The 27,428-nt window shown below is 37.1% G+C and overlaps 1 protein-coding gene across 4 annotated transcripts in view; it reads right to left on the reverse strand.

The window, feature by feature from the left end:
• Positions 1-226: 226 nt before the first annotated feature.
• The window catches only part of VAMP4 (vesicle associated membrane protein 4), a 47,126-nt gene continuing 19,924 nt past the window's right edge, over positions 227-27,428 (reverse strand). For 2 of the 4 annotated variants that reach the window (XM_044387920.3, XM_026509372.4), the window contains 7 exons: positions 26,939-27,058; positions 20,497-20,543; positions 17,376-17,426; positions 10,413-10,513; positions 9,095-9,174; positions 6,433-6,484; positions 227-4,298 (listed from right to left, as the gene is read on the reverse strand). In XM_044387920.3, the coding sequence (XP_044243855.1) occupies positions 4,270-4,298; positions 6,433-6,484; positions 9,095-9,174; positions 10,413-10,513; positions 17,376-17,426; positions 20,497-20,543; positions 26,939-27,004 (426 nt within the window). In that variant the 5' untranslated portion in view covers positions 27,005-27,058 and the 3' untranslated portion in view covers positions 227-4,269. The remainder of the gene's footprint in view (positions 4,299-6,432; positions 6,485-9,094; positions 9,175-10,412; positions 10,514-17,375; positions 17,427-20,496; positions 20,544-26,938; positions 27,059-27,428) is intronic. The other 2 variants (XR_008960344.1, XR_008960345.1) reach the window with 2 other exon arrangements.

Consider the following 27,428-nt stretch of genomic DNA (forward strand, 5'->3'; position numbering starts at 1 on the left):
AGTTGAGACTCAGTGATTTTACACTGAGAAATTCCTCCTCGATTCCACCAATAGGTTGTGCACTGAGCATGGGTTTCGGTGACAGAATACTTTCTTTCTTATTTTCCCCCCATGTACTCGGTTGGAAAGACAGGTTAAATCAGGGTGATCAGTCAGATGTTATTTTAAGTGAGCTACGCTTTGACGGTAAGGCAACAAGTAACAGCGAAAAAGCCAAAGTGCTTAATTTTGTTTTCTATGAAATAGTTTATTTTACTGTACGGAGGGGCTACAAATACATAGCTGATATGAACACAAAGTTCTAAACTCTGCAACACTGGTAAGAATGGTTGAAAGAACGGAGAAGCTAGAGAACAGGGCACGTGACCCTTACAGTTGCTCATCCCCACCATACATCTGAAAACAGCGAAGGCACTTATCAAAATGGTTAAATAGAAGAGTGTGGAATTGCAAATGACACATACCCAAAGCATAAAAATCAAGTGGTTGAATTTTAACATTTTACTAAAATCTCTGAGATATGCAATTTACTTTGTAGCCTTGCAATCAAATCATGAAGACTTCCTCAAATGAAAAGAACCTGATGGAATACTATAAAATCAGAATTTTTCTAGACCCAATAATAATTAAAGAACACTACTACCTCCTGGTAAAGTCCAAAGGCCACTATGATGTGATCATGTCCTCTCTGCGGTGAGGACTACGGAAGTGGACTCTCGTACTAGCACACTGGTGTCTTTGTGATTTCCTAGGCACCCTGATCTAGAAAACTGCTGCGTGCAGTGGAGACACACAAATACGGTATTATCTGTGCTTTCACAAGCTTACACTTACCCACTCTAATTGGGTCGGTAATGCTTTCCTTTCCATTCCTCCCTGACCTGTTCCAAGCAGTTTCTTATAATAAAACGGAAGCCAGATTCAAAGAGTTTGTGTCCCCATCCCTTATTCTATTTGATTTTCAGAAGTCAGAGTAAGACCAAATCAAACCTATAAAGACAGCCCGAGCCCCACATTCACCTGACACATGGTCGTTTGTCTACAACAGGGAAAAGCAGTGGATACACTGAGAAGTAGGGCATCTTTCAGCTTGTTAGGAGTTAAGTACCTTTACATTGCTCTGTGATCATTTCCTGCACAAATATAAGCACTACAATGCATTCTACAACAAATGTACAAATGCTTTTGGACTGATTCATGCCCTTACTCCGCACTCACAGAAAAATAAAATAGACTTCAATCACACTTCTATTGTGAAAACCCAAAACTAGACTAATGAAACAGAGCAGTTAGCTATCCTTGACTTGGTAATACTCTGACTCAATACAGCTAAGGACCTCTTCTAATGGCATTCCTTCTCAACATGAAAAAACAACTTCTTGCAAGTTTTCTAATCAGTGTATAGACACACAGATGTAGATAGAGTCAGTGTGGGCGACAAAGCTGACAGGGCAGCAAGCATATTGAAGACTGTATTGACAATGAAAATTTCAATTTCTTTTTATTCTTGCTACACAGAATTGAACGATGTCAAATTTTGCTGTAGAAATGCTGACGTTATTTTCTAACGCAGACTGATTATACGGTAAGTGACCCACAGGAAAGCTAACAGCATGTATTTCTCCATCTGACGTGTACTAATCATTCTTCCTCCATTTTAGATATGCTCCATTTTTAATATTGAGCTTTTAATCAAGAAACCCCCAAGTTCATAAAATCAGAGTGCAATTTTCAGTGAGCTTTATCAGGATGGAGAAGCCGAAAGACCGCTGGTGATACTGGGTTATAGTCAGAAGGACTTAATCAGTGTTATAATCATAAAATTGTTACAGGGCAATAGGCTTCAGTAATTAAACATAGATCATAAGGGTATGTTTCAGGCATTATAAAAATAGTGACCTGATTTCACTGGGCACCAACTAGTATTTACAAAGCTACTTGAATTTTTCTGTTGATCTTCGTTGCTGTTAAATAATGATACTTTTGATAGTGGTAAAACTTCATTTTTCAAGTGCAGGATGATCTGAGCTGAATGAGAAAAAGAATGATTAAGGGAAGGAAGGAAGACAGGCCTGACATCAATTTGAACAACATATTTTTCTTTTGTTTTTGATTGTAAGAAGGCTCCAAGATTACCACAATAAAGTCATAAACATGCCAGCCATTTTAAGGGTCTCAGGATTAATGAAGACCAAGAAAGACAAAAGGATAAACTGTGAATCAAGCTACCACCAGAACACAGAATGACATGCCCACCACCAGTACTTTTGGCAGCCATATATTTAAATACAAAGAGAATTACATATATACGATATTATCATATAAATACTTCAATTTTTATGGTTAAAATTTTAAAAAATAATTTTATAGTTTTATTTTTTATATTTCTTTAAGAGTGGAATACTTTGTTAAAAGAAACACTGGAAATGTGGATTGCCATGTGAGAAATAATCTTCATCTTCAATGCTATCATGGAGAAACCAGATTTCTCCCCCAACCAACGGAAAATTAACCACTGATGAATCTAATGCCAAGCCCAAGTAAAAGACACACATATGTATGTTAGGACTGATTCTGTCCATCCCGTGACAACATTTCCTTTCCTGAACTGTATTAGCTACTGAGATTCTAAAAATGCTCATTTTCCTGGGCATCCTATTTTGTCAAAGGATTTAGTATTTATTATGTTATTTACATTAATTGACATTTACAAAGAGTAGAGAGACCAGTGACAATACCCCAGAGTATGTAAGACCTTTATCTTTTTTGAAATGTTGTCGGACTATAAAATTTAGCGTAACTTGCAGGTGTCTTGAGTATCTCCTGTTTTCTCCCTTCATATTTCTTTCCATTTAAACAGAACATTTTTGCGTCTTAGTACTAATCCTGTAGAATTAAAAAAAAAACAAAACAAAACACCCCAAAACAGCTTCTGTGTTTCATAAATTCTGAATTAAAATGACCAAAGAAATAAAACCGATGCAGGATCATTTTTCTTTACTATTTAAATACTGGTTCTTCTCTTAATCCTATGTCAAATTTAGTGATACATGTATATATAGTCAACACATCCATGTGCGCAAGTTTCTGCAGAACCTCCAATTTTATTATAAAGCTTCCTCCTCGAACACATTTGAGGACTATGTCTTTCACTTTGACTTATTTAAACGACACGGAGGTTGGCACATTTTAAAGTTAACAATACATCTTATTGCTGTAAAAGCACACTTAGATTAATGGTGACTCTAGCTATTTGGTTACTGACTGATGATTATCTCCTGGCTTTCCACACTCATCATTGTTGGCTAATTTGACACTTGATTGTACAACATGCATCTCTCCGGGGATGATCAGGGAATGCAAAAGTAGCAAATTCTAAGCAGGCGATTTTGCTACTTTTAGCACTTCTGGCAGAAGGACCAGCTGAAGTTAAAGAGGGAAGCTATCAAAGAAAATAAGATTAGAGAATAAGTTACCTGTGGATTTCATTTACTCACATTGGGTCTGGACCCTCCTTTTTGGAGGCTAACTGGAAACAGACTGGACCATGCTGTTCACTTTCAAACACTCCAATGATGTTCTCCAATAATTTTATTGTCTCCAGTTTTACGGTGCCATACTACGCTTTTTGTATTGTTTAAATTTTCCATTTCCATAATCCATATGCTAAAACATTACTACACATTCCCTTATACAGTCAAAAATAGGTTTACTGGAATGTTTTAGTTATAGCCGAAGGCAGCAACATTTACAACGTTTAGCTTTTGTTACACCTATAAACATGTGGAAGTTGCTCGCAAAGCAATTGTAATGTAAGAAGAATCTTGCAGATATTGATGGAATGGCGATGCATGTGTTTTAGCATAATGTTTTGGAACGCTACATAGGCTTCTAGACTCCCAGTCTGACCCCCATGTCGATGCAATAATGCAAGTCCTTACAATAACAGTATGAAATATTGTGATCACTGTTTAATTACATGTACAAACAATGAACAGGCAAGTATCTAGTTTCAAATTAGATCCTTGGAATATGGCATAATAGAGGCTGGTTATCTTTGCCTTAAACATAATTTTTAAAAACACATTTTGTTAGAAGGGATGAAGATAACTGGACATTCTCAATGCTCCAATTTGAAGTGATACTTGCCTCTTAGTTTCTTGAAAAAGGAGTTTTGAAAGTTATATACATAAGTTTCATTTAAATTATGCAGCAATCTTTTATTATTGTTGTCCCAGATTTTGTGTAATGAAGATCTCTGTCACCAAATCAAGCACGGTATTTCAAGACTGTAAGAACTGCAAGAGAAAAAAATGAAAAAGGAACATATCAAAATCAGATTCAGATGGTATGTTAAAAACAATATTCCTAAATGTAGCTGTCTACTTTTAGAAACAGGTAATGAGGAAGGAACTTATTATTTTTTTAAAGATTTATTTATTTTAGAGAGAGAGAGAGAATGTGTGCACGTGGGGCAGGTGGGGAGGGGAAGAGGGACAGAGAATCTCAAGCTGACTCCCCACTGAGCACTGAGCATGGAGCCCAGTGCAGGGCTCAATCTCACAACTCTGAGATCATGTCCTGAGCCGAAATCAAGAGACGTTTAACCAACTGAGCCACCCAGGAGCCCCAGGAAGGAACTTTTATCTGAGATGAAAGATAACAAATGGGAATGGATAAGCAAAAATATCACAAAACAAACTAAATGTCTAGTGCTGGCATTTTTTCTTTAAAGATTTTATTTTTAAGTGATTTCCACACCCAACATGAGGCTCGAACTTGCAACCTCGAGACCAAGTCACGTTCTCTACTGACTGAGCCAGCCAGGTGCCACTAAATTGGCATTTTGATCAAATAGATTATGGTATTAACATAGCATAGAGCTGCTACAGTACTTTTTAAATGTTACACATATTGTCCCAGGTTATTAAATATATTTATTAGAAAGTATATATATTAGTTTTTTAAAAACATGCTTAATATCTTAATAGGAAAAGACCTGAAGTACATATGATAGTTATATTAACAGTGGCTATCTCTGTGTAGTAGGATTACAGCTGAATTTTATTTTCTTCTTTATGCCTTATTCTACATTTTCCAAATTATCTACCATGATGGTTGATTTTTGGTATCTATAGTAGTTATGTTCTATAAAATCACTACAAACACTGAATTAGTGAAAAACCCTCATTCCTAGGGAAAATACAGGGTTAAATTCTTGCAAGCCTCTGCTACATTTTTGTCAACCAATCAGTATATGACCTTGTGTTTCTGTTCAAAGATAACCCTTTTCATATATGTTGGTGATTCACGAACACTGAACTCCTGGCCAACAGCATTGTAACTTATGCCTAAGAAGCTTATCTAACACAGGTGTTCTCTGGAAGGCCCATCACAGCCTTCTTGAGCTTAGCAACGCTAGCCGACACATAAGCATGATGCTTGGGGGCCACTTTAAATAGTGAAATCACCAAGAAAATGCACAAAAATGGGAGAAATGTGGCACTAAACAGGCTTAGAAAGACACTTGTTACTTTATGAGAGTTGAAACTAGAAAGGCAGAGCGTGGCCTTGTTAGATATCAGCTGGGACATGCACACTGGGAAACTCAGATTTTTCACCGCTCTGAACACAGCTGCCAACGAGTGGGAAAGCACCTCTAGGACTGATTTCTGGTTTACACATCACTGTTTTAGGTGAAGTCACAAACACAGAATCCACGAACAATGAGGATCAACAGTATCTCTTTGTAACAACCTTTTTCTTCTTACAAAGAGAGGATCACTATGGAGTTTTTCAAATGGTTATTTTGAGACACTTTACAGATCTTCGTAAAATCCCTACAAACACAGGTAAAGAGGCCTTGGAGAAAAGGAGGTAATAAAAAAGATCTGACTTTAATAAGAACATTATGGAAAAAAAGAAAGGACAAGAGTTAAGTTTTAATGATTGAAATCAAGTTCAAATCTAAAACCAAAACAAAACGACAAGACAAAAAACCATCATATGGAGAAAATTTATCTGGACTTGTTCTCCAAACACAGTATTATGAAATACAAATTTCCACACCCAAAGCTAATAGAAGATGGATGTAACAGTTGTTTGGCCTTGAACAAATAGCTTAGGCCTGTATTTTCGGGTGAGGGTTGAGGCTAGGCAGGATTCTCTCTGAGAATCTGATAAAAGATAGAGACCCTCTCCCAATAAAAATGTGCATATGGATATTCACATACACTTTTTCATACAATTTAAGAACATTTTCAGAGATCCACAGACCCTACTAGGTTAAGAGGTCCTGACCTGGGTCAGAAGTCATTACTCAATCCTGACATTAGTCATACTAGGTCAACTGAAAATAAGTTAAAAGGGAAATTAGAATGAACTCTAAAACAAATGATACCCCCCAAAATTACTAATCTCATAAATACTTACTGATAATCACTAGCAAAAGGATAACAGCAACCAAAGCCATGATGGCTTTTATCTGCAACACACAAAAAGGCATAAGACAGATATTAATGTTTGACTTGTTAATAAAGTCAAGATTACCTGTTATGCTATTTATTACATTATAACTCATCAATGAGTAGGCTCTTCCCTTGGAAGCTTGTCCAGTTTTTTCTCATGTGAACTTACTGGCTATTTGCGTCTTTTTACAAATAATCAGAGTTCCCAAATTCAGGGGTTTTTGCTTGCCTGGATTTTATTGTTCAAGGCTGTACTGCACAGTAAATAGTAAGAATCAAAGCCTTTACTGGCCTGAACACAGTGTCTATGATTTCTCATGCTTATTTCTAATATGAGACCAGGGAAAGTATGAAATTTTAGCAATTCTGTTCACAAGTGTCAGGATATGATGAATAACGCAGGCATAATATAATACATTCTTTCCACATAACATAAGGCAGTGTTTTTTATAGCACTTACTCTCAAAATATATGAGAACTCTGTTAGTTTTTGTTCCCCTTACTCTCTTTTTGGCATTTTTGTCTCCATCTTGAGGAATATAATTTAGATTCTTTGTGAATAACCTCATTTAATAAGTAACCTGCCTAAGTGTACTCTTTGTTTCACAGTTGAGAGGAGAAACCTGAAGATTAGTCCTCACTCAGCTGCTTCGTATTTTCAGCTCACATCTCCCTATAAAATTGTCACATTCCTCATTTAATCCTAAAATGCATAAACTATAAATTGGCTTGATTTTCCTGATGAATTCAAATGCAAGTCAGTTTTCATCAAACATTTTCACAGATAATTGATTAAAGATGGTTCATTAATAAATAAAAAAGATACCTAGCTACTAACCACACGAGTATCAGAAATAGCAACCAGAAGTAGCTTAAATGTTTCTAAAACAGAGCTACTGGTAACATTTTAGTGGCATCATATTTACGACAACAAAGTGACTAAGAGAATACATGGAAGCTTTGCAATGTGGACACCAGATGCCTATTAAAATTATTAATTACAATAACAAAACAATGTTGAAATTCTCCCTCTTCACCTACTGGGTAATTTTGTTCACTTATTTTTAAAGTCAGGTTTATTGAAATATACTTTATCTAGAATAAAATTCACCCTTTTAAAGTTCATTTTGGTGGGTTTTGACAAATGTCTAGTTGTCAATCACCACCATCAAACATAAGGCATTTCCATCACTCCAAAAAGTTCTCTCATGCCCTATTACAGTCAGCATCCACATCCCCACCCTTAGCCATTGACAACCTCTGATTTTCTGTCCCTATATCCCTTTCCTTAGCCTTTCCTAACTCATCATTATAAAGTCAATCCAGAAAATGGCAGTGATATAGGGACTACTTAGAAATATAATTCAAATATAATTTTAAAATATAATTCAATTTTTCTCCTTAAAAGCATACTGTTCAAAAAAAGAAAAAGCATACTGTTCCTCTGATCTGAAATCTAGAAAATACAAAACAACAATCTTTAGATATGGCTAAAAAAACCAAGCAAAATGCACATTATGGTCATCTTTTTGTGGCTACATCAATGGGTCATGTGTAGGTATGGGGAGAGGAAGTGAGTAGCTTATAGACCCTTTGCTCTTCCAAACCGGGCTATAGGGTAGAGAACTTCTATAAAAATGGAAAACTTAAAGAAAATGGGGAATTTATTCTTTAAAGAATAAAAATTTAAGCCAAAATTAAAATTCTAGACAAGGGGTACAATGAAACATGTTTCCTCAGTTCTATTTCTGAAAGTAAGATGATTTAACAGGTCAACCGACAAAGACAAGTAAATCCATGGCAACTTTTGGAAGAAATTCTTAGCATAAGGCAAAGTCAAGTTTAGAAAGTTACCGCTAAACTTGAAAATGAGAGATTAAAACAGTGAATTTATGTCTAAGATTTTCAACAAAGCCAAAAATGATACACGGAATTTGGAGGAAAAAGAAATTGCTCACGTGACATGAAATTTGCTATGAAATCTTAAACATTTTCTGTTTAATGCTTAGTAGCCATATTTGATTTAAGAAGCAAATTCATTTCTATAAAATGTTTTGCAAGAAAATATTAGTGTATATATTGATTCTCATGTTTTTCCTTGTTAAACATTTCTCTTTTATTTCTTATTTCTCTGGAATAATAGTGAGATTTTTTTAAGCCTCATTTGTCAATAATGGATTTTGACATATAAACTGCTTTTATTTATTCTTTTCCAATGAAAATTATATTTTTCTCTAGCTTCCATCTTTTTAATATCTCTATGTAACATTATAAGTTGCTCCAAAAAGGTGCTAATAATAAATTACACGAAAATTTTATATTTCTTACAAGGCAGTTAAGTCTACAAGTAGCTAAATTATTAATAAAGTGTGGGATACTTCCTATGAAGAAATCCATGAAAACATCCTTTTAGGAATTGCTTGATTCCTTAGTTATTCCTCTTCCCGAAGCTATTAATTAGTTGAACAAATATTTGCTGAGCCCCAACATGTCCCAAGTTCAGAAGCTATAATAAACAAAGCAGTGATAGTTCCCATCCTCACAGAGTTTCAGATCTAGAGGCCCTTTATTCTTTAAGACCACCTGAGATGCTGGGCAACTTATCTAGTGTCATCTGACCGACTTACTTTGCATCCACGCCACCACATTTGCCTTCGGAGTTGTTTGGATCTGTTGCTAAAAGCAGTGGCATTATCCGATAAGCTTTCTATATCACATAGAGGATGGAGAGAAGGATTAAACGACATAACAGGATTCTTTTATCTAGTCACACAAAGACAAGAAAATATTAATTTCTACTTCTGCAAATGTACTCCCTTTTAAGCATTAAAACAACATCCTCCCTTTCCTCCACCCACAAACTCTGGCAATCTGTACTAGGGGAGGTGGGGAAAAAGCAAAAACGGCTGTAGGTCATTTTTCCCAGGGCCTCAATGCTTTCACATAAACTTATGAATTCTGGTAAGAAAATACTCTTTAAAAATTCAAATACCTGACACACCTATGGAAAAAAAAATTTACATGTGGAAAAGGTTAGATTCTTAGAAGATACAAAAAGTGACTGATTTTGAAGTAAAACAATGAATTTTATTTAGTTATTTTTGCTGGGACATTATCAGTTTTATTGAGGATGTGGAACAGTAAGAACTCTCATACATGGTGAGGATATAAATTGGTAGAGATTTAATCACTTTGAAGAATAGTTTGATAGTATCTAGTAAAGCTGAAAATATCTGTCCCCTACTAAACAGCAATTTATTGCTAGTTACACACCCTAGAGAAAACTTTCACACATGCGCACAAGGAGACATATACAAGCATGCCCACTACAAACCTGTTTAATAGTGAAAAAAAATCTGAAACATTAACAGGACAATGGATAAACAAACTGTGAAACAGTCTGAAGCAAAACAATGAATTTTAAAAGTGGTTAAGTAAGTTTTGTGGTTCTACAAGTCTTTCAAGGATGAGTGAGGTATTCAGTCATTCATCACTGAAATAATATTTGAGAAGCTGACACGTGCCAACTGTTACAAGTACAGAGACTAACATTTGTCAATAAAGAAATGTTACTAAGTTATCAGAGAAAGCCTAACATAAAAATATCGATGAAGTTTGACGTAAGTGTTGAAAAGAAGTGATTAGACGTTTCCTTCTTGAGATCATAAGAAATACAGTGCACATGAAACATAATAAGGCAAAAAAAATTCTATTCTAACTGTTCAACAATAAATTCAAAATTTTTCCATTCTCAACCCAACAATTAATGCAATAAGATGATTCAAGTAAAGGGAGCTAAAGTTAAAATACTAAAATCACAAACTGAAGAACCAAGTATCATTTTCCTAAGCCAAGATTCCTAAACTCTGGCTTGAGAAATGGGAGGAGAAATAAACTATCAAAACACAGATTAATAATATCAAGAAATATATGAAGTATCTGTACCTGATTTGTCCTGTAGTTCATCTAGTCTCTCCCCTCTTTCAATTACCTTTGTAATATTTTCTTGCATGACATCAATAACTTCATCCACCTGATTCTGAACACTAGTTTAAAAGAAAGATTTAAAAATCATTTTTTCTTTTGAGCATTTTATAATGTTTGAAACTTTCATTAGAAAACTTCCATAGCTTTTCAGACAAGTACTCAACTATAAAATGTTTAAGTGAAGGCTGTGTAGCACGGTCCTTCCTTTTGTGGGTTTGAACACTCAGGAAATTAAAGATACTATAAGTCAAAGTCACATTTAACTTAAAGATAGCTTATTTAGCCCTGTTCCCGCAATTCCTGTCAGAATGTTCAGTAACTGCCGATTTTAGTCAAATAGATTGACTCTAAATAATCAGTTTCATTTTCTTTTCCACAGGCTACTGAAGCATCCCATAGACGCAGCTATAACCTACTTTTGCTGTAGTTTATACACTAAGGCTAACAAAGGAGTTTGCCTGGGTGTGTGATTAGTTTATGAAAATACTTAGTTTCCAAAAATGGAAATGTACACTGATGTACATGGGTGTAGCTGTTCAGTGCTCATCAGTTTTCTCTTAAACAAACAGGTTTAAGACATGGGCACAGCTGGGAAGGTTCTGAAGCACCCAAGAAGGAGCAGAAAAGAAACATTTTTGGGGGGCGCCTGGGTGGCTCAGTGGTTAAGCTTCTGCCTTCGGCTCAGGGCGTGATCCCAGAGTCCTGGGATCGAGCCCCACATCAGGCTCCTCTGCTGGGAGCCTGCTTCTTCCTCTCCCACCACACCTGCTTGTGTTCCCTCTCTCGCTGGCTGTTTCTCTCTCTGTCAAATGAATAAATAAAATCTTAAAAAAAAAAAAATACTTAAAAAAAAATTTTTTTTGTTTTTCAAAATGAAAATATAATTTCCTTCTTTATGTTAGGTGATGAGGGCCTGTTCTAACCAAATTTCAGACTGTTTAATAAAGACTTAATCTTCATTGGTTCATTTGTCTAGTTCTCAGCTGCCTACTCTCACGCAGGAGTTACCTTGAGTACACAAACACAGAAATGTAATTTAAAGTGTTTAGTTTTCCTCTGTTCTGTTAGACAAAAATTACCTTAAATAACTTCATAAAATGGTCATGCCAGTGAAATATTTAAAAGGAGAAATAAAGTGAACTCATGTTCTTAAGACTCAAAAATGTTTAAAATGCACTGGATCACTAGCAACTATACACACACACACATATACCTTATGTACATAAATTTTATATATATATATATATTTATACATATATAAAATTTATAAGGATATGCAATTGTTTCTAATTGGGGAAGAAAGAATTGTGTCAATTATCACCTACAGTGCTTTGAAAAAAAAAAAAAACACTTCACAATACACACCTTGTCTCTGCCCTCTGTTCCACACTATCCCCCAAACTAACCCAGTAAGTCAGGGGTGAGGCATGGGTATGTAATTTTAAGTTTTATCTCTTCCCTTTGAAGAACCGTATCTCCAAAAAGTTTGCTTTAGAATAAAAATGAAGACCCATTTAGACATAGGTGGGTTCAGAAGCAGTCTCAGATTCAAGTAGCAATGACTATGTTTGATGAATGTCCCTCCTTCCTATGTGAAAAGCATTATGTAAACCCACTGGTTATCCACACACAGACTTCTGGGTTCATCCCAGCTCCCCAGAATTCTGTGTCACCCACACAGATCCTACTGAAGGGTATTAGACTGAAGTACAACCAAGCTGGAATATTCAGAATTCTCTTCCACCCAAAAAGATCCGAAAAAGCCCCTGAATCCTTAAGATGGCTTGTTGCAATTCCTAATCACCTAAACAAAGAGCTAAAGTTCATCCTATATAAGAACAATGGCACAAAAACTTAAGCAACTAATTAATGTGTTCAATAATCAACGAGAGCCTGCTACGTATTGCTTTAGGCACTGGGAAGACAGTAATGAACAAAGCAGACAATCCCAGCTCTCACGGAACTTACGTTCAAATGTGGCATGAGTGCACTGCATGAACCTTCAGAGCCGAGATACAGCTTGTCTCTGTCCCACTTGTCTACCAAAAGCATTTAACACTAAGTGAAAGTACATACCTGTTTCCTGCCTTTCCCCCACTAGAAGCTAAGCTTGATGAATGCAGAAACTTTGCCCATTTTGTTCATTTTTGCAGCCCCAGTACCAGCCACAGTGCCTGTTCCCATTCAATGAACATTTGCTGAATAAGCAAACAATTTGGGTATAAATCCTGCAAAGCATACCCAGTTACTTGACAAAGATATAAGGTAGTGAATGCAGAGGTCTCCAATGAACTCAGAGAACTGTAACAGAAACACAGCTATTGTTCATCAAGAACCAATCTTGAAATTCCCAAGGTAGTTACTTTTTGTCATTTGCAAGGGATGACAAGAGCCGCCAGGAAGGCAGTACTGCAGGGTTGGCGCAGAAAACAGGTCTGTACTGCAGCCCCTCCACGTGATCAGATGACGGCCACTAGGGATATTGATACACTACACATGATTTTAAAACAAAAACAAAAAACTGAAGAAGTAACTATGGTCCTAGAATCCCTATAAGCAAAAGACCTCATGGATAAAGGCAGATTAATTAGGACAGAACTCATACAATTCTAGATTAATTTTTACTACACTGTCAGAAACCTAAGGGTATTACTTCAACAGCCTGGCACACATGCAATAATTCTCTCACTATGAGAAATCAGCCAACATTTTAATTTTTCTGCTAAGGATTAACTAATAAATTGTTACTTTCTCTTTCACATAGTACTGTCCGCTGGTATAACAGTCTTAATCCAGCTATCGTAAAACCCTTATTTAATAATGGAAAATCTCATAATGTGTTTCTATATTTCAAGATGTTCTCATGCCCAGAATGCAAGTTCTATAGAAAATTATCTATTTATTTTAATATAAAGGATAATTCTTTAAAAAGAAGTGATAACATATTTCACATGATCTTATACATTTTCACAGCAGTTACAATACCAATCTCTACTTGTATTTTATGTTGATCTTATCCTCATTATTACACCTTAAATCATTTAAGCCTTAAAAGCAGAGACTGTCCCACTCATCCTTTTATTTCCTAGGTCATGTGAAATGTGCCTGGTAGAAAGTAGGCATTCAACAAATATTTTCTGATCTGGATGATTTCATTCATTCAAAAAACATTTATTAAGGAGTTATTATTATACTATTTATTGAGGATACTAATGTGAAGGTTTTAAGTCCAATCTTTAGAGAGATTAGAGTCTACTGGGGAAAACTGGTATCCGTGATTATACCACCATGCATTAAGTGCCATAATGGAAGGAAGCCCATAGTATCAGTTGTGTAGCCTGGAGCAGACAGACACGGCATCAAGATCCTGGTACTGAGTTTTAAGGGGATAAGTTCGTAAACTGGGCAGAGTAACGAAGGAGGCTGATGGTGGGAAAATTCTAGGCTAAGGAAATATATGTGAGAGGAGGGGATATTTCAAGCACCAAGTTATTAACTGGACATTGGTGAAGAAGTTGGGGCAAGAAAGGGTAGAGGCAAGAAAGGGTAGAAGCAGGAAAAGGATAGAAAGATTTGTAATTTGAGCAATCGAGTATCAGGAGATGATGCTATTAACTAAAATAGGAAATTAAAACTTCAAAGGAAAAACAAGTTTGTAAAAGAGGGTGTGGAGATTTATATCCTTTCCGGTTAAAGGAGTCATACGGTAGAAGAAAAGGACACAGAGAGAACATACCCAGGAAAAGATAAAGATATGCACAAAGGAAAAGACATTTCAATTTGATTTAAGTCATCCTTAGGGCCTGACAGCACCTGTATTCCTGAAATGCCTCTATTCCAGTTATCAACAGGGAAGCTGCATGGTATAGTAGTGTCTGCCGCAAGCCTCCTTGAGCCTCATATTTTCTCACTTTTAAAATGAAAATGATCATCTCTCAACTTGTGAGAATTAGATGTAACAGTGTTTTTTAAACATTTAGCACAATGCCTAACACTTAGCATGTCCTTAATGTCAGTGCTCTTCTACTAAGAAAGAAAAAAATCATGCTCTACAACAAATACTCTAAAGAAAATATTTATTTTCATACTTAATACCCCCATCTTGTGGCTTTTTAAGGTACTGTTGACTAAAGAAGGTTTAAAGTTATGCTGTATTTTTGCAACTATATATTTTTTGTTGCATCATGGAACATTCCTTGGAGGCCTTTTTATAAAGTTAAACTAATTGGACCAAGACTATAGTTAGGAAATTTCCTACTCCTAACAGAGAATGCCTGTAATTCATTAGAGTTGCATTTATAAAGCTATTATTTAACTTAAAAGCAAATAAAACATTCTAAAGAGAATCATACATTTTATATAGGCATGTGAATATTTTAAATCTTTCACCAAAAAAATCTTCCATAGAAAGTGATGGTGAGTATTTTTTTGTGGGAATAATCTGGTGTCAACATGCCCATCAAATTCAAACAAAGCAACAATGTTGCTGATGCATGCAGTTAAGAAATACCCTGTATTAAAATGTTGCAAACTAGGTAGTGCCAACACAGCTTAAAGAAACTCACCAGTGCTAGCAATTTTGGTTACTCAACTAATGCCAGGAATTTTGTCCATGGGCAAGGTGTGTGGTAGGTTATGTTCCGCCATCTTGAGCACACACACTGAGTCATGCCTGGTTAAATACACATTCATGATTTTGCCCACAAAGCTGAATATGTGTGTTTTGATGACGAACCACCTTCTAAGTCTGGCAAGCCTTTAGCTCTGGAGTAAGAACCATTACAGTTACTCAATAATCCCTTACTATTCTAAAATTCTGTGATCACCAAAGATACTGTGCTAATTAATATGTACATAAACATATTCATGTTGTGTATGTGCTTGGCACTTGCTAACATAGATACTTTGTTTGCAGTGCCCATTCTGTCCCACCTACCAGTAGTGGTCTGGGTTCATCTGGGAAATCATATTCAAAAGACTCAACAAGCCATACTCACTCTACAGTGAGGCTATCAGATAGGAAACAAAGCATACTGATAGGACAAAAAACAAGTGTGTCATCAGCGGAGTCCTCTTCTCCAGGCGGTTTAGGTGTAAGAACTATGTGGGTGGATACAGAAGTCACTGTGGCTCAGTGTAGAGGAAGAGCTCTGCCATGACATCCTGATGACCCTGAATGCTTTGTAATCCTCCCTCAACACGAGAAGATGAATGGCTTGTGAGGCCATCTCCCACTCATCTCCCTAGAAGATGGTCACAAGACAATTTCTTACCACCTCCCAGGTTCTGATGATGTTTGGAGGCTTCCTTGCAGGTCATATCTGCAGGCTATAAAACCCCTGAGCTACAGTGCAGAATTGGCCTCTTTGTCACAGGGTATCCTACAACTTCTATTACAGCCATGCAGCCCCTTTTGTTTTGGAATCATCATTTCTGGTATGTAGGACAAGAACCCAGAGTTTGGCTACTCTTCCTTTTACGGTCTACGTACATAATGAACTGCCTGAATCTAAGCATCTCATTGTATCTTTACTGTATCTTTACCAAATTAGAACCTTGGAGCAGCAGAGACTCTCTTCTGCTGGCCTTGAAGCAGCAAGTACCATCAGTTTTACATCTGCAAGAAAAATAATTCTGGCAACAACTACCTGAGCTTGGTCAGGAGCTTCAAGTGAGATCCCAGCCCTGGCAACACCTTGATTTCCGGCTTGTGAGATCCGGTGCAGAGGGCCCACCTAAGCAGTAACCAAACTCCTGGACTCATGGAAAATGTGAGATGATAACGTGTGTTGTTTTAGGCTGCTAAGTTCAGGGCAATCTGTTACATAGCAAGAGAAATGAAAACATCCCGTCTACCACTCAAATCAGTTTGTTGGAACCTTGGTTCTGTATTGCAGAATCCATTAGCTATTCTATTCACACCATTAGGCTAAGTGTGGACATTTTCTTTCCACACCAACAGCTACCTAAAGCCCAAGTGTCAGACCAATAACTTGACTCCCTATTACAGCACCCTTCCCACTGTGTGCCAACCACATCCTGAACTAGAGCAGTGACTATTCCTCCTTAGATCCTGAATCCAGGCCATTTAGTTTATTGTCCACAGTTAGTCTTCAGAACCCGGTCAGTTTCCAGGGCTATTTCACTGCTCCTCCCATTCCTTCTCTCTTCTTATCAGGACTCAGATCCTTCTAACATTAGATATATTTACTACAGCAATACCCATCACACTACCACCACCAACATACACAGAAAAAGCTTTAAACTGAAAATTACTTAGCTATAAATCTTAGATCAATATAGGAATTAGGATAAGTAATAGATATGAAAAAATTCTGGAGAAATATAAAAAAATATTATACTTCAAAAAACTAAATCTATTATATTACTTCTATTAATTCTGAAAATGGGAATCAAGCTATAGATTTAAAACCAAAATGGACCTTGAGATTATGCTAAATAAATGGATTTGACATAAAGTAATCAAGTTAAGAAAAACCAACACAGAAATTGGATTTCCTTAGCCATTATTCAGAGGTAGCTTTGTGAAAATAAAAACATTCACTGGGTTTTTACAATAGTTTTGTGAAAATAAAAACATTTATTCGGTTTTTACAGTCCCGTAGTTATAGTTAGTCTACATCAGGGCTCCGTGAATTTTTTCTGTAAAGGGCAAGACGGATAATAGATATTTCAGATTTTGTGGGCCGTAAGGTCTCTGTCACAACCACTCAAATCTGCCACTGTAGTCTGAAAGCAGCCACAGATAATAAAACAAATAGGCATGGCTGTGTTACAATAAAACTTTATTCAGAAAAATAGGCAGCAACCAGATTTGGCTCATAGGCTGAAGACTGCCAACCCTGGGTCCCCACAGAAATATGATAATCACTTAAGCAAATAAGTATCTCAGGCACTTACTGCTTAATTTTATCATTTCTAGGTCCAAATCTTGGTCCAGATGGTCCCCTTCTGAAAACAAAATACCAAGTACATATTCATAATGAGAGCATTAAAAAAAAAAAAAACAATAGTAAACACACACACAAAATCAAGCTCAACTCTAAACATGGATCAGTCATTTATTATAAGAAACCACATTTTACTGGTATTGCTGGAACTGAATGATGTTTATCACACCTGTACTTTCCTGGTACTTAGCGCTGGCCACAACCAACCTAATTCTTCTGCATGTTAAAATTTTCAGAAAAAGTAGAGTTTATATAACCCTTTGTTTATACACAGGTTGTTCTAATCACTAACCTCCGAAACACCTTAACACCTCAAGTGCCAGTGACTATGAATAGCTTTATCATCAATTATAGAACACTAAAAGTAAATTCACCTTCGAATTAGGTTATCATAAAATGCTGATTATCAGGAATGGATATAGAGAAAAATCCATTCAAAACACTAGTATTTTTTTCGTTACTCATCTTAAACTTACCAACAAAGCTAAAGGGATATCCAAGAGTCTATGAAAATACCAACATTTCTCAAATTATTTATTAGTCAAGTGTTGTATCATTTCAATGAATTTAGTATTCTGGAAATAAAAACTTTTGGATATTTTGAGTAATTATCATTCCTCTGAGATAGAGAATAAGGTATAAACCACAAAAATTTTAAAAAGTAGGATCGGGTGCCTGGCTCAGTTGGTAGGACATGCCACTCCTGATCTCAGGGTGGAGAGTTTGAGCCCCATGTTGGGTGCAGAGCTTACTTTAAAAAAAAAAAAAAAAAAGATAAGAAAAGGAAAAAAAATATGATCTGTACTAATTAAACACTAACTCCCATTCCCCCTCATCCTAGCCCCTGGCAACCTCCATTCTACTTTTGTGTCTCCATGAATTCACCTCCTCGAGGTACTTCATATAATAGTGGAATCATGTAAAATTTATCCTTTTGTGATCAGCTTCTTCCACTTAGCATAATGTCTTTGAGGTTCATCCATGTTGTAACATGTGTGAGAATTTCCATCCTTTTTGAGTAATAAAGGCTGAGTAATATTCTACTGTATCGATATACTTTTTTTTAATCCATTCACCTGCTGACATTTAGGTTGCTCCATCTTTTGACTATTGTGAATAATGCTGCTATAAACTTGGGTGTTGATTTTTTTAAAAATGTATTTATTTTGTCTCCCTTTCAACACCCAGACAGAACCACAAGGTGTGGAAGCCGCATTTTGAGCAAGTGTGTCCGCTTGATGTCAGACCCTCTGAAAGTGGACTTCCAGCGGTACACTGCGGGTCTTCAGAGTGAGTGTTTCTCATAAGGGTATCCAGCTTCCAATGAGCGAATCACTTATTTAACCCTCTGGCCTTCTGTTCAACCCTAAGTTCCTTTCTGACAGGCAGCTATTGCTCTAGTTCTAAGGCTTTTCACCATAACTGGCACCGTGGCAATTAGCTCTGTGACTCTTTGGAAATCTTGTCACATGTAGGAAATTATCTTCCCACTTCATCTGACCTTGCCGAAGTGAAACTATTTCCTGTTAATGGATCTGCTTCCTATCCGGCAGGCTCTTTTTGTTCACTGCCTCACAGCTGTCAATTACTTTTTATAAAATGTTTTTATTTGGGGGAAAAAGCCTCTACAAAATCTCTGCAACATTATAACAAAGAGGGAGGCAAATGTTTTCCCTCAGGCACACCACTCTACATCAATCTCCAGAGAAAACTCCTGCAACAATACACCCGCCTTCCTGACTTTGCAAATACAAATCTAGGCCTGCATGAACACAGCCCTTTCTAATCACAACTGTAAAGGATTGATCAGATCAATTAACTGACAAAGTATCATGGCAATTTAATGGGAAAAGGATAATCTTTTCATCAGATGGTGGAAGAACAACTGGACAGCCATATGCCAAGAAGTAAAACAAAACAAAACAGAAATCATTCTTTACCCTTACCTCAACCATATATAAAAATTTACTTGAAATAGATTATAGACCTAAATGTAAAAGCCAAAAGCATAAAACTCCTAGAAGAAAATATAGGAGAAAATCTTATTGAACTTGCATTTGGCATATATTTCTTAAATAAGCAAAAACAATAAAAGAAAAAATGTGATTTCATCAACAGTTTGATCTTCAAAAGATACTGTTATGAAAATGGAAAGATTAAGTTACAGATTGAAAGTAAGTATCTGTAAAACATATCTGACAAAGAACTCATATCTTGAATACAAAAACAACTGAAAAAGAAGACACATTTAGCATTGGGCAAATATTTTAACATGTACTTTATCAAAGAAGATATGAGGATGGCAAATACACACAAAAATGATATCCAACGTGATTTGTCATTAGGGAAATGCAAATTAAAACTATAGTGAGATACCACTACATAACTGTAAGAATGGCTAATATTAAAACACTGACCATATATAGTATTGATAAGGATTCAGAGCAACTAGAACTCTTGTACAATGCTGGCGGGAATATAAAATGGTACACCACTTTGGAAAACAGCCATAAAGATATACTAGCTATTCAACTAACTCCTAAGTATTTTCCCAACTGAAAGCGTAAGTCTACAAAAATACTTGTACATAAATGTTTATAGTAGCTTTATTCATGATAGCGAAAACTACAAACACCCCAAACATCTATTAGTAAGTGGATGAATGAATGAATTGCAGTACATTCATGTAATGGAATACTTCTCAGAAATAAAAAGGAACCACCGATACATGTGACAGCATGGATGAATCTCAAAATAATTATGCAAAGTGAATGAAGTCAGTGGGGGGTAAAAAAAAAAAAGGCACATTGAATGACACCATTTATTTAAAAAATTCTAGAATATACAACCTATAGTGATAGAAAGCAGATCAGTGGTTGCCTAGGGACAGCGGAAGTAACAGATTCCCAATGGGTATGAGGAAACTTTTGAGGTGATGGTTATGTTCATTACTTGATTTTGGTGATGACTTCACAAGTGTATAGTACATGTATCAAAACTCATATACTCTATGCATTTTATTAGATGTTAATTACATCCCAATAAAGCTGTCAAACAAAAAAAAAACTTACAGAAAAAAGTCTTCTTCTTCATCTGAATCATCTTCCAAAAGATTTCTCTGTCAAAAAAAAAAAAAGACTTGAGTTTTCAGATTCAGAAGGCTTACAAACTGTCAGGGAGGAGTAAAGAAAGGAGTTCTATCCTAGTGAAAGCTCTTACCTCCAAGGTTCCAGACAGAGGGAAGAGTGATCACCTGTGCTTCATTGTAAGCTAAGAGGCAGAACCACATAGGCCAATCCTCCAAAGAAAATGCTTTTAATAGCAGGATCCTATGACTGACTACAAGGTAGTAAGGTCGCTGAAGCCAGAGTGGGAATAAGGAACTGTAGGCAATCAGGAAGAAGTTAAGTCCCTTCTCCTTCCTCTTGCTTTCCAGTATCTCTATACAGGCAGAACCTAATAGGGAGCCAGGGCGCAAAGGAGAAATGTAGTTGCAGAGCCATCTCCAGTATCAGAGAGGAGTACAGAAGACAGGTTCGGAGCTGGGAGACAAGGGTTTAATAATTGGCACAGTCCACCTACTACCTTCACGGTTCACAAATAAACCTCTACACATATCAGAACTTCCAAACAAACACAACTTTATACTTTTATTTAATAAGAATGGAACTATTTTCCTTAAGATGAAGATGATCATACCCTCTCTGAACAACCAGATCTTTTCAGCAATACAAGAACGTAGATGGTATGTAACTTGTAGGCAGAATAATAACTCCCCAAGATATCCCCAACCTAATCCTTGCAACATGTGAAAATGTTTCCTTGCATGCTAAAAGGGACTCCGCAGATGTGATTAAGTTAAAAATCTTGAGATGGGAAGATCAATAGGGATTATTCATGTGGGCCCAACATAATCACAAGAGTTCTTAAAAGAGGAAGGCAGAAGTGCCAGAGTGAGAGAGAGAAAGAGAGAGAAAGGAGACAGAGAAGACAGGGAGGGAAAGGGTAGGGGGAAGGGGAGGAATTAGAAGATCTTATACTGCTGACTTTAAAGACAATGGAAGGGGGCGCCTAGGTGGCTCAGTCGTTAAAGACAATGGAAGGGGGCGCCTGGGTGGCTCAGTCGTTAAGTGTCTGCCTTTGGCTCAGGGCGTGATCCCAGGGTACTGGGATCAAGCCCCACATCAGGCTCCTCTGCTGGAAGCCTGCTTCTTCCTCTCCCACTCCCCCTGCCTGTGTTCCCTCCCTCCCTCGCTGGCTGTCTCTCTCTCTGTCAAATAAATAAATAAAATCTTAAGAACAAAAAAATTAAAAAAAAAATTAAAGACAATGGAAGGGCATGAGCCAAAGACCACAGGCAGCCTTAGAAGCTGGGAAAGGCAAGGATACAGATTCTCCCCTACAGCCTCCAGAAAGAACACATCCTGCCAGAGCCTTGATTTTAGCCCAGGAAGACCCACTGTGGACTTCTGGTCACCAGAATCGTAAGATGGTAAATCTGTGTTGTTTTGAGTTTGTGGTAATTTGTTACAACAGCAATAGGAAACAAATACACCACCTATGTGCCTTTTCTGAGAAAATCACTCAAGGAATTTCACCAGCCCAAAAAACCCAATTATATCAGAAGAAACATTCTAAGACAGAGACTGATACAATCATTGAATCTAATAAAATGTGTGGTCAAATCTGAATAAATGATGATAAGGTGATGGTGAATTATATCTTACAGCTATTGAAAAAGAAAAGGTAAGGAATAACTTTAAAAGGGCCCAAAATTGTTCTAATAAAACCTAGGAGTGGGAGTGGAAGAGGAAATGCAGAAGTAAGAGTGAGAGGCGCACCTCACCGGGGACAGGAGTGGGGGAGGCGGGAAGCTTGCTAGAATGAGAAAGTAAAACAATGGAGTGGGCATTGTTTTTGGTATGTTGAAAGAGAACAAAGATTTAAACATAACTGTTTTTTGGGGACTTGTTTTGTTTTGGAAGATTTTATTTATTTATTTGAGAGAGAGAGTGAGCATGAGTGGGGGAGAGGCAGAAGGAGAAGGAGGCTCCCCACTGAGCAGGAAGCCCAAGTGGGGATCAATTCCAGGACCCTGGGATCTGACCTGAGCCCAAGGCAGACGCTTAACCGTTTAACCGACTGAGCCAGCCAGGCGCCTCTAAACATAACTGTTAAAATATGAAGTTAATAACAAAAAAGAGAGAGGGACAAAGGAAGGACTTTTTTTTTTTTTTTTTTTAAAGATTTTACTTATTTATTTGACAGAGTCAGCCAGCAAGAGAGGGAACACAAGCAGGGGGAGTGGGAGAGGAAGAAGCAGGCTCCTAGCGGAGGAGCCTGATGTGGGGCTCGATCCCAGAACACTGGGATCACGCCCTGAGCCGAAGGCAGACGCTTAACGACTGCGCCACCCAGGCACCCTGAAAGGACGTTTTTTAACTACCTAGCGATACTGGGGCTGGGGAGAAGATGAGGAAAAACAATCCATCTGCCAAAGTAGTCAGGGAAAAGAGGGACAACATATGAAATATAATGAACCATATCTATGGATAATATATAACATACCACAGAGAGTGAGAAAATGAAAAAGGATGTATTCAATATTCATTTAATAAACATGTTTGTGCATCTTCTATGTGCTAGGCACTGTTCTAGGCAAGCACCAGCTTTGAACAAGACAGTCAAGTCTGAACTCTCATAGAAAAATATCTGATGGTGACAAATGCTATGCTGAGAACTGAAACAGTGACAGGATAGGAAGTGACAGGGTGACTAAATGAGATTAGGTTGTCATGGAAAATGACTCTCAAGAAATGAAATTTAAGCCGAGATCCAAAGATAACAAAGGGCCAACCAAAGATCAGGGGGAGAGGCTTTCATGGCCAGCAGAGCGACTGGCTAAGACAGAAAGAGCCCAAATATGTTAGTTATCATAACAAACATGAATGGTTTGAATGCTCATATTAAAAGTAAAAACTACACATGATTAGAGTCCAAAAATTCCAGCCAGTATCTGTTTACAAAAAATTCACCTAAAACAAATGTCAAATAAAGGATGAAAAAAAGAAGTGGAAAAAAACACATCAGCAGATTCTAATGAAAAAAATGTCAGGGTTAGCAATATTAATACAAAGATGAATTTTAGGACAAAAGCATTAAACAATCAAACTGACGAGGAGAAATTGGTGATGAGGAGAAACTGGCTGGCAGAAATGTGGAGAAAGTGGAATCCACATACACTGCTAGTGGGAATGTAAAAATTGTGCAACCACTTTGGAAAACAATTTGGCAATTCTTCCAAAGGTTGAACATAATAACCAAGCCAGCAATTCCAGTCCTAGGTATTCACGCAAGAAAAATGAAAATGTGTTCACGTAAAAATCTGTATGTGAATATTCATAGCACTGCTTTTTTTTTTTTAAGATTTATTGAGAGAGAGTGTGAGTGTGGGTGGGTGGGGGGGGGCTTTGGGGGGACAGAGGGAGAGAAAGAGAGAGAATCTCAAGCAGGCTCCATGCTCAGAGCAGAGCCCAATGTGGGGCTCGATCTAACAACCCTGAAGATCATGACCTGAGCTGAAATCAAGAGTTAGACACAACAGACTAACCCACCCAGGCAGCCCAGCACTGCCAGTTGTTTTTTTTTTTTTTTTAGGAATTTATTTATTTAGAGAGACTGTGTGTGCATGTATGCAGGGGGAGAGGCAGAGCGAGAGGGAGAAAGAGTCTTTTTTTTTTTTTAAAGATTTTATTTATTTATTTGACAGAGATAGAGACAGACAGCGAGAGAGGGAACACAAGCAGGGGGAGTGGGGGAGGAAGAAGCAGGCTCATAGCGGAGGAGCCTGATGTGGGGCTCGATCCCATAACGTTGGGATCACGCCCTGAGCCTAAGGCAGACGCTTAACCGCTGTGCCACCCAGGCGCCCCATGGGGAGAAAGAGTCTTAAGCAGACTCCACGCTGAGTGCGGAGTCCGACAGGAGGGCTGGATCTCATAACCCTGAAATCATGACCTGAGCCAAAACCAAGAGGCAGTCGCTTAACTGACTGCACTACCCAGGAGCCCCAACTACTATTCTTAACAGTCAAATAGCCAAAAAGTCAACAGCCAGAAGTGGTGTGGAAAAAGTCATTAATATTCCAAAAAACCCCAAATGTCCATCAAGTGATGAATGGATAAATGTGATATATCCATATACTAGGATATTATTCAGCAATAAAAAGGAATGAAGTACTGATACATGTTACAACACGCATGAACTTCAAAAACACTAGGATTTAAATTCAAAAAGCCAATTATAGAGACAACATACTGTATGATTCCATTTATATAAAATGTCCAGAGTAGACAAATCTATATATTGGTGGTTGTCTAGGGTTGAGGGGATGAGAAGAATGAGGGATGAATGCTAAAAGGTACAGGGTTTCTTTTTGGAATGATGAAAATGTTCTAAAACTGACTGTGATGATAGTTGCACAATTCTGCGAATAAACTGAAAACCACTGAATTGTACGCTTTAAAAGAGTGAATTGTATGGCATGTGAACTATATCTCAATAAAGCTGTTACTAAGAAACGTGGAATGCGAAAGTAGAATAAAACTTTAAAAAGTTTTTAGAAGTAATTTATAGATTATTAGAACCAGTTACCAAATTTCACCATCTGATAAACATTCAAAAGGAGGTCTCTACTTAAACAGCCAATTTTGTTCAATTCTGGTTCAATATCCTATTTTTACAGTTAATTGTGGCAGTAATCAACCAACAACGTAAAGAGAAAGAGCCACAGTTACACTCTCAGCAGCGGAACTGATAGAGACTATTTTTTATAATTTTAAGTATATACATAAAGCTTATTTTATTTTATTTTTATTTGACAGAGAGAGACACAGCGAGAGAGGGAACACAAGCAGGGGTAGTGGGAGAGGAAGAAGCAGGCTTCCCACTGAGCAGGGAGCCCAATGCAGGGCTCGATCTCAGGACCCCGGGATCATGCCCTGAGCCAAAGGCAGGTGGTTAAGGACTACCCAGGCACCCCCATAAAGCTTATTTTAAAAAGCTTCCTAGCAATTAGTCTATTGGTGGATTCTACCCCCTTCAAGTAAAAAACAAACTAGAGTGAGTCAGAATAAAGAAAAGACAAATGTTTCCCGTATTGTACTAAAAGATACTTAAAATCAAGCTGTTGTAAAGAGTGAATAATATGAGGTTCAGAACTTGTACAAAAAAGGAATGTGTAAAGTGAAGTCGACTATAAGCTCCATACAGGCAGAGACTGCGCCCTCCAGTTTTTTAGCACAATAGCAGGTGGTCGATAAATGCATCAGTAAATGAAGAAATAGTAATGAGACAGGAAGTGAGCGAGGGCTTCAGGTTGCTGGATAAAAAAGAAAAACACTAAGTCCTTTCCTCAATAAATATTTCTTGAGTATTTATTCTAAAAGTAATCTATCTACAACATTCCTATCAAATTTCTTCCAAAATTCTGCATAACTTCTAGATTTATAGATAATCTGCATAGAATGTTCTGGGATAAGGGCGCCTGGGTGGCTCAGTCGGTTAAGCATCTGCCTTCGGCTCAGGGTCCTAGGATAGAGCCCCACATCGGGCTCCCTGCTCAGTGTGGAGCCTGTTTCTCCATCTGCCTCTCCCCCCACTTGTGCTCTCTCTTTAAAATAAATAAAATCTTAAAAAAAAAAGAATGTTCTGGAATAAATTAGAAATTGAATGTTACATAAAAACTACTCTGGACTCCAAGACAATTATAGAACCAACATTCTTTATCTGCAATTCCAAAAATCTAAGAAGTTCTGAAAACCAAGAGGTTTTGTAAGTTTGGAGCCAAAACTTATTTGGAGGAAAACGTGACCTGAATTGATGTTAGCTAATTTATTTATATGCTTTACTTATATATTTAGAGTAATCAGACATTTCTTTTCTTTTTATTTGGGGGGGGGTGTGGGAGAGAGAAAGAGAGAATCTTAAGCAGGGTCCATGCCCAGCAGCAGAACCCAACTCGGGGTTCAGATCTTACAACCCTGAGATCATGACCTCAGCTGAAATCAAGAGTTGGACGCTTAACCAACTGAGCCACACAGGTCTCAGTAATCAGATATTTCTCTGAGAAATACTACTTGGAGGTGCTGCTCCAGAGGCCAAAAAGACTGCTGTTATATAATATGCATTTAACTACCTTTTTAAAATCTGAAAAACTCTGAATTCCAACCATATTTGGTTCCAGAGTTCTGAATAAGGTGCTGTGTATTGGCATAAAATTCACTTTGAAAGACTAGAAAGAAGCTATGAGTATAATCTGATCAATAATGGAAGTAGAATTCAATTGAGTCACCAATCCAATATTTTAAATCTACACTTTAAAATAATTACTATGAAGTAAAAAACAGAATTAGAATATAGCCATAAACTTTAGATTTTTCTAAAACAAATTATTTACAAAGAGAATGAAAACATATTTTGAATCTGTTTGAAAAATTAAGATTCTAAACTCACCCTTTCACTTTTCACAGAACCAGTGACATCATCATCATTTAGGTGGCGCTTAAACTTGGGAGGCATACTTTTTACTCAAGAAGTACTCTTTTGTTTCCCAGCAGAATGAGTATTCACCACCTTGAAGAGAAAATAAATTTCATCTGATTTGAGACTTTGGGGTAGAAACTAAATTACTTCAGTAGTGTTCAAGGCCTCCTACGAAGGGGTCTCCTTCATTTCTCGGACTTTACTGCCTTCCTGCTTGCTTCATTCCAGGTGATCCTGTCCTCCATGCCAGGCCTCAACACATAAAAAATAGTTAAAACTATGAGAAAATGGATGTAACTTTTTAAAGAGAACATGTAGGGGAAATTAGTGAAAGTTTTTATAAAATTCAAGAGCAGATTGCTTAGGAGAGGGGGAAATTGGGAGAAAATGAGACATTAAAAGCTTTAAGATTTAACCTGGAATTAGAAGACAGCAGAACACTCTTGGTTTTCGCATTTTA

Source organism: Ursus arctos, unplaced genomic scaffold, assembly GCF_023065955.2.
Source record: "Ursus arctos isolate Adak ecotype North America unplaced genomic scaffold, UrsArc2.0 scaffold_2, whole genome shotgun sequence".
NCBI classification, from domain to species: Eukaryota; Metazoa; Chordata; class Mammalia; order Carnivora; family Ursidae; genus Ursus; species Ursus arctos.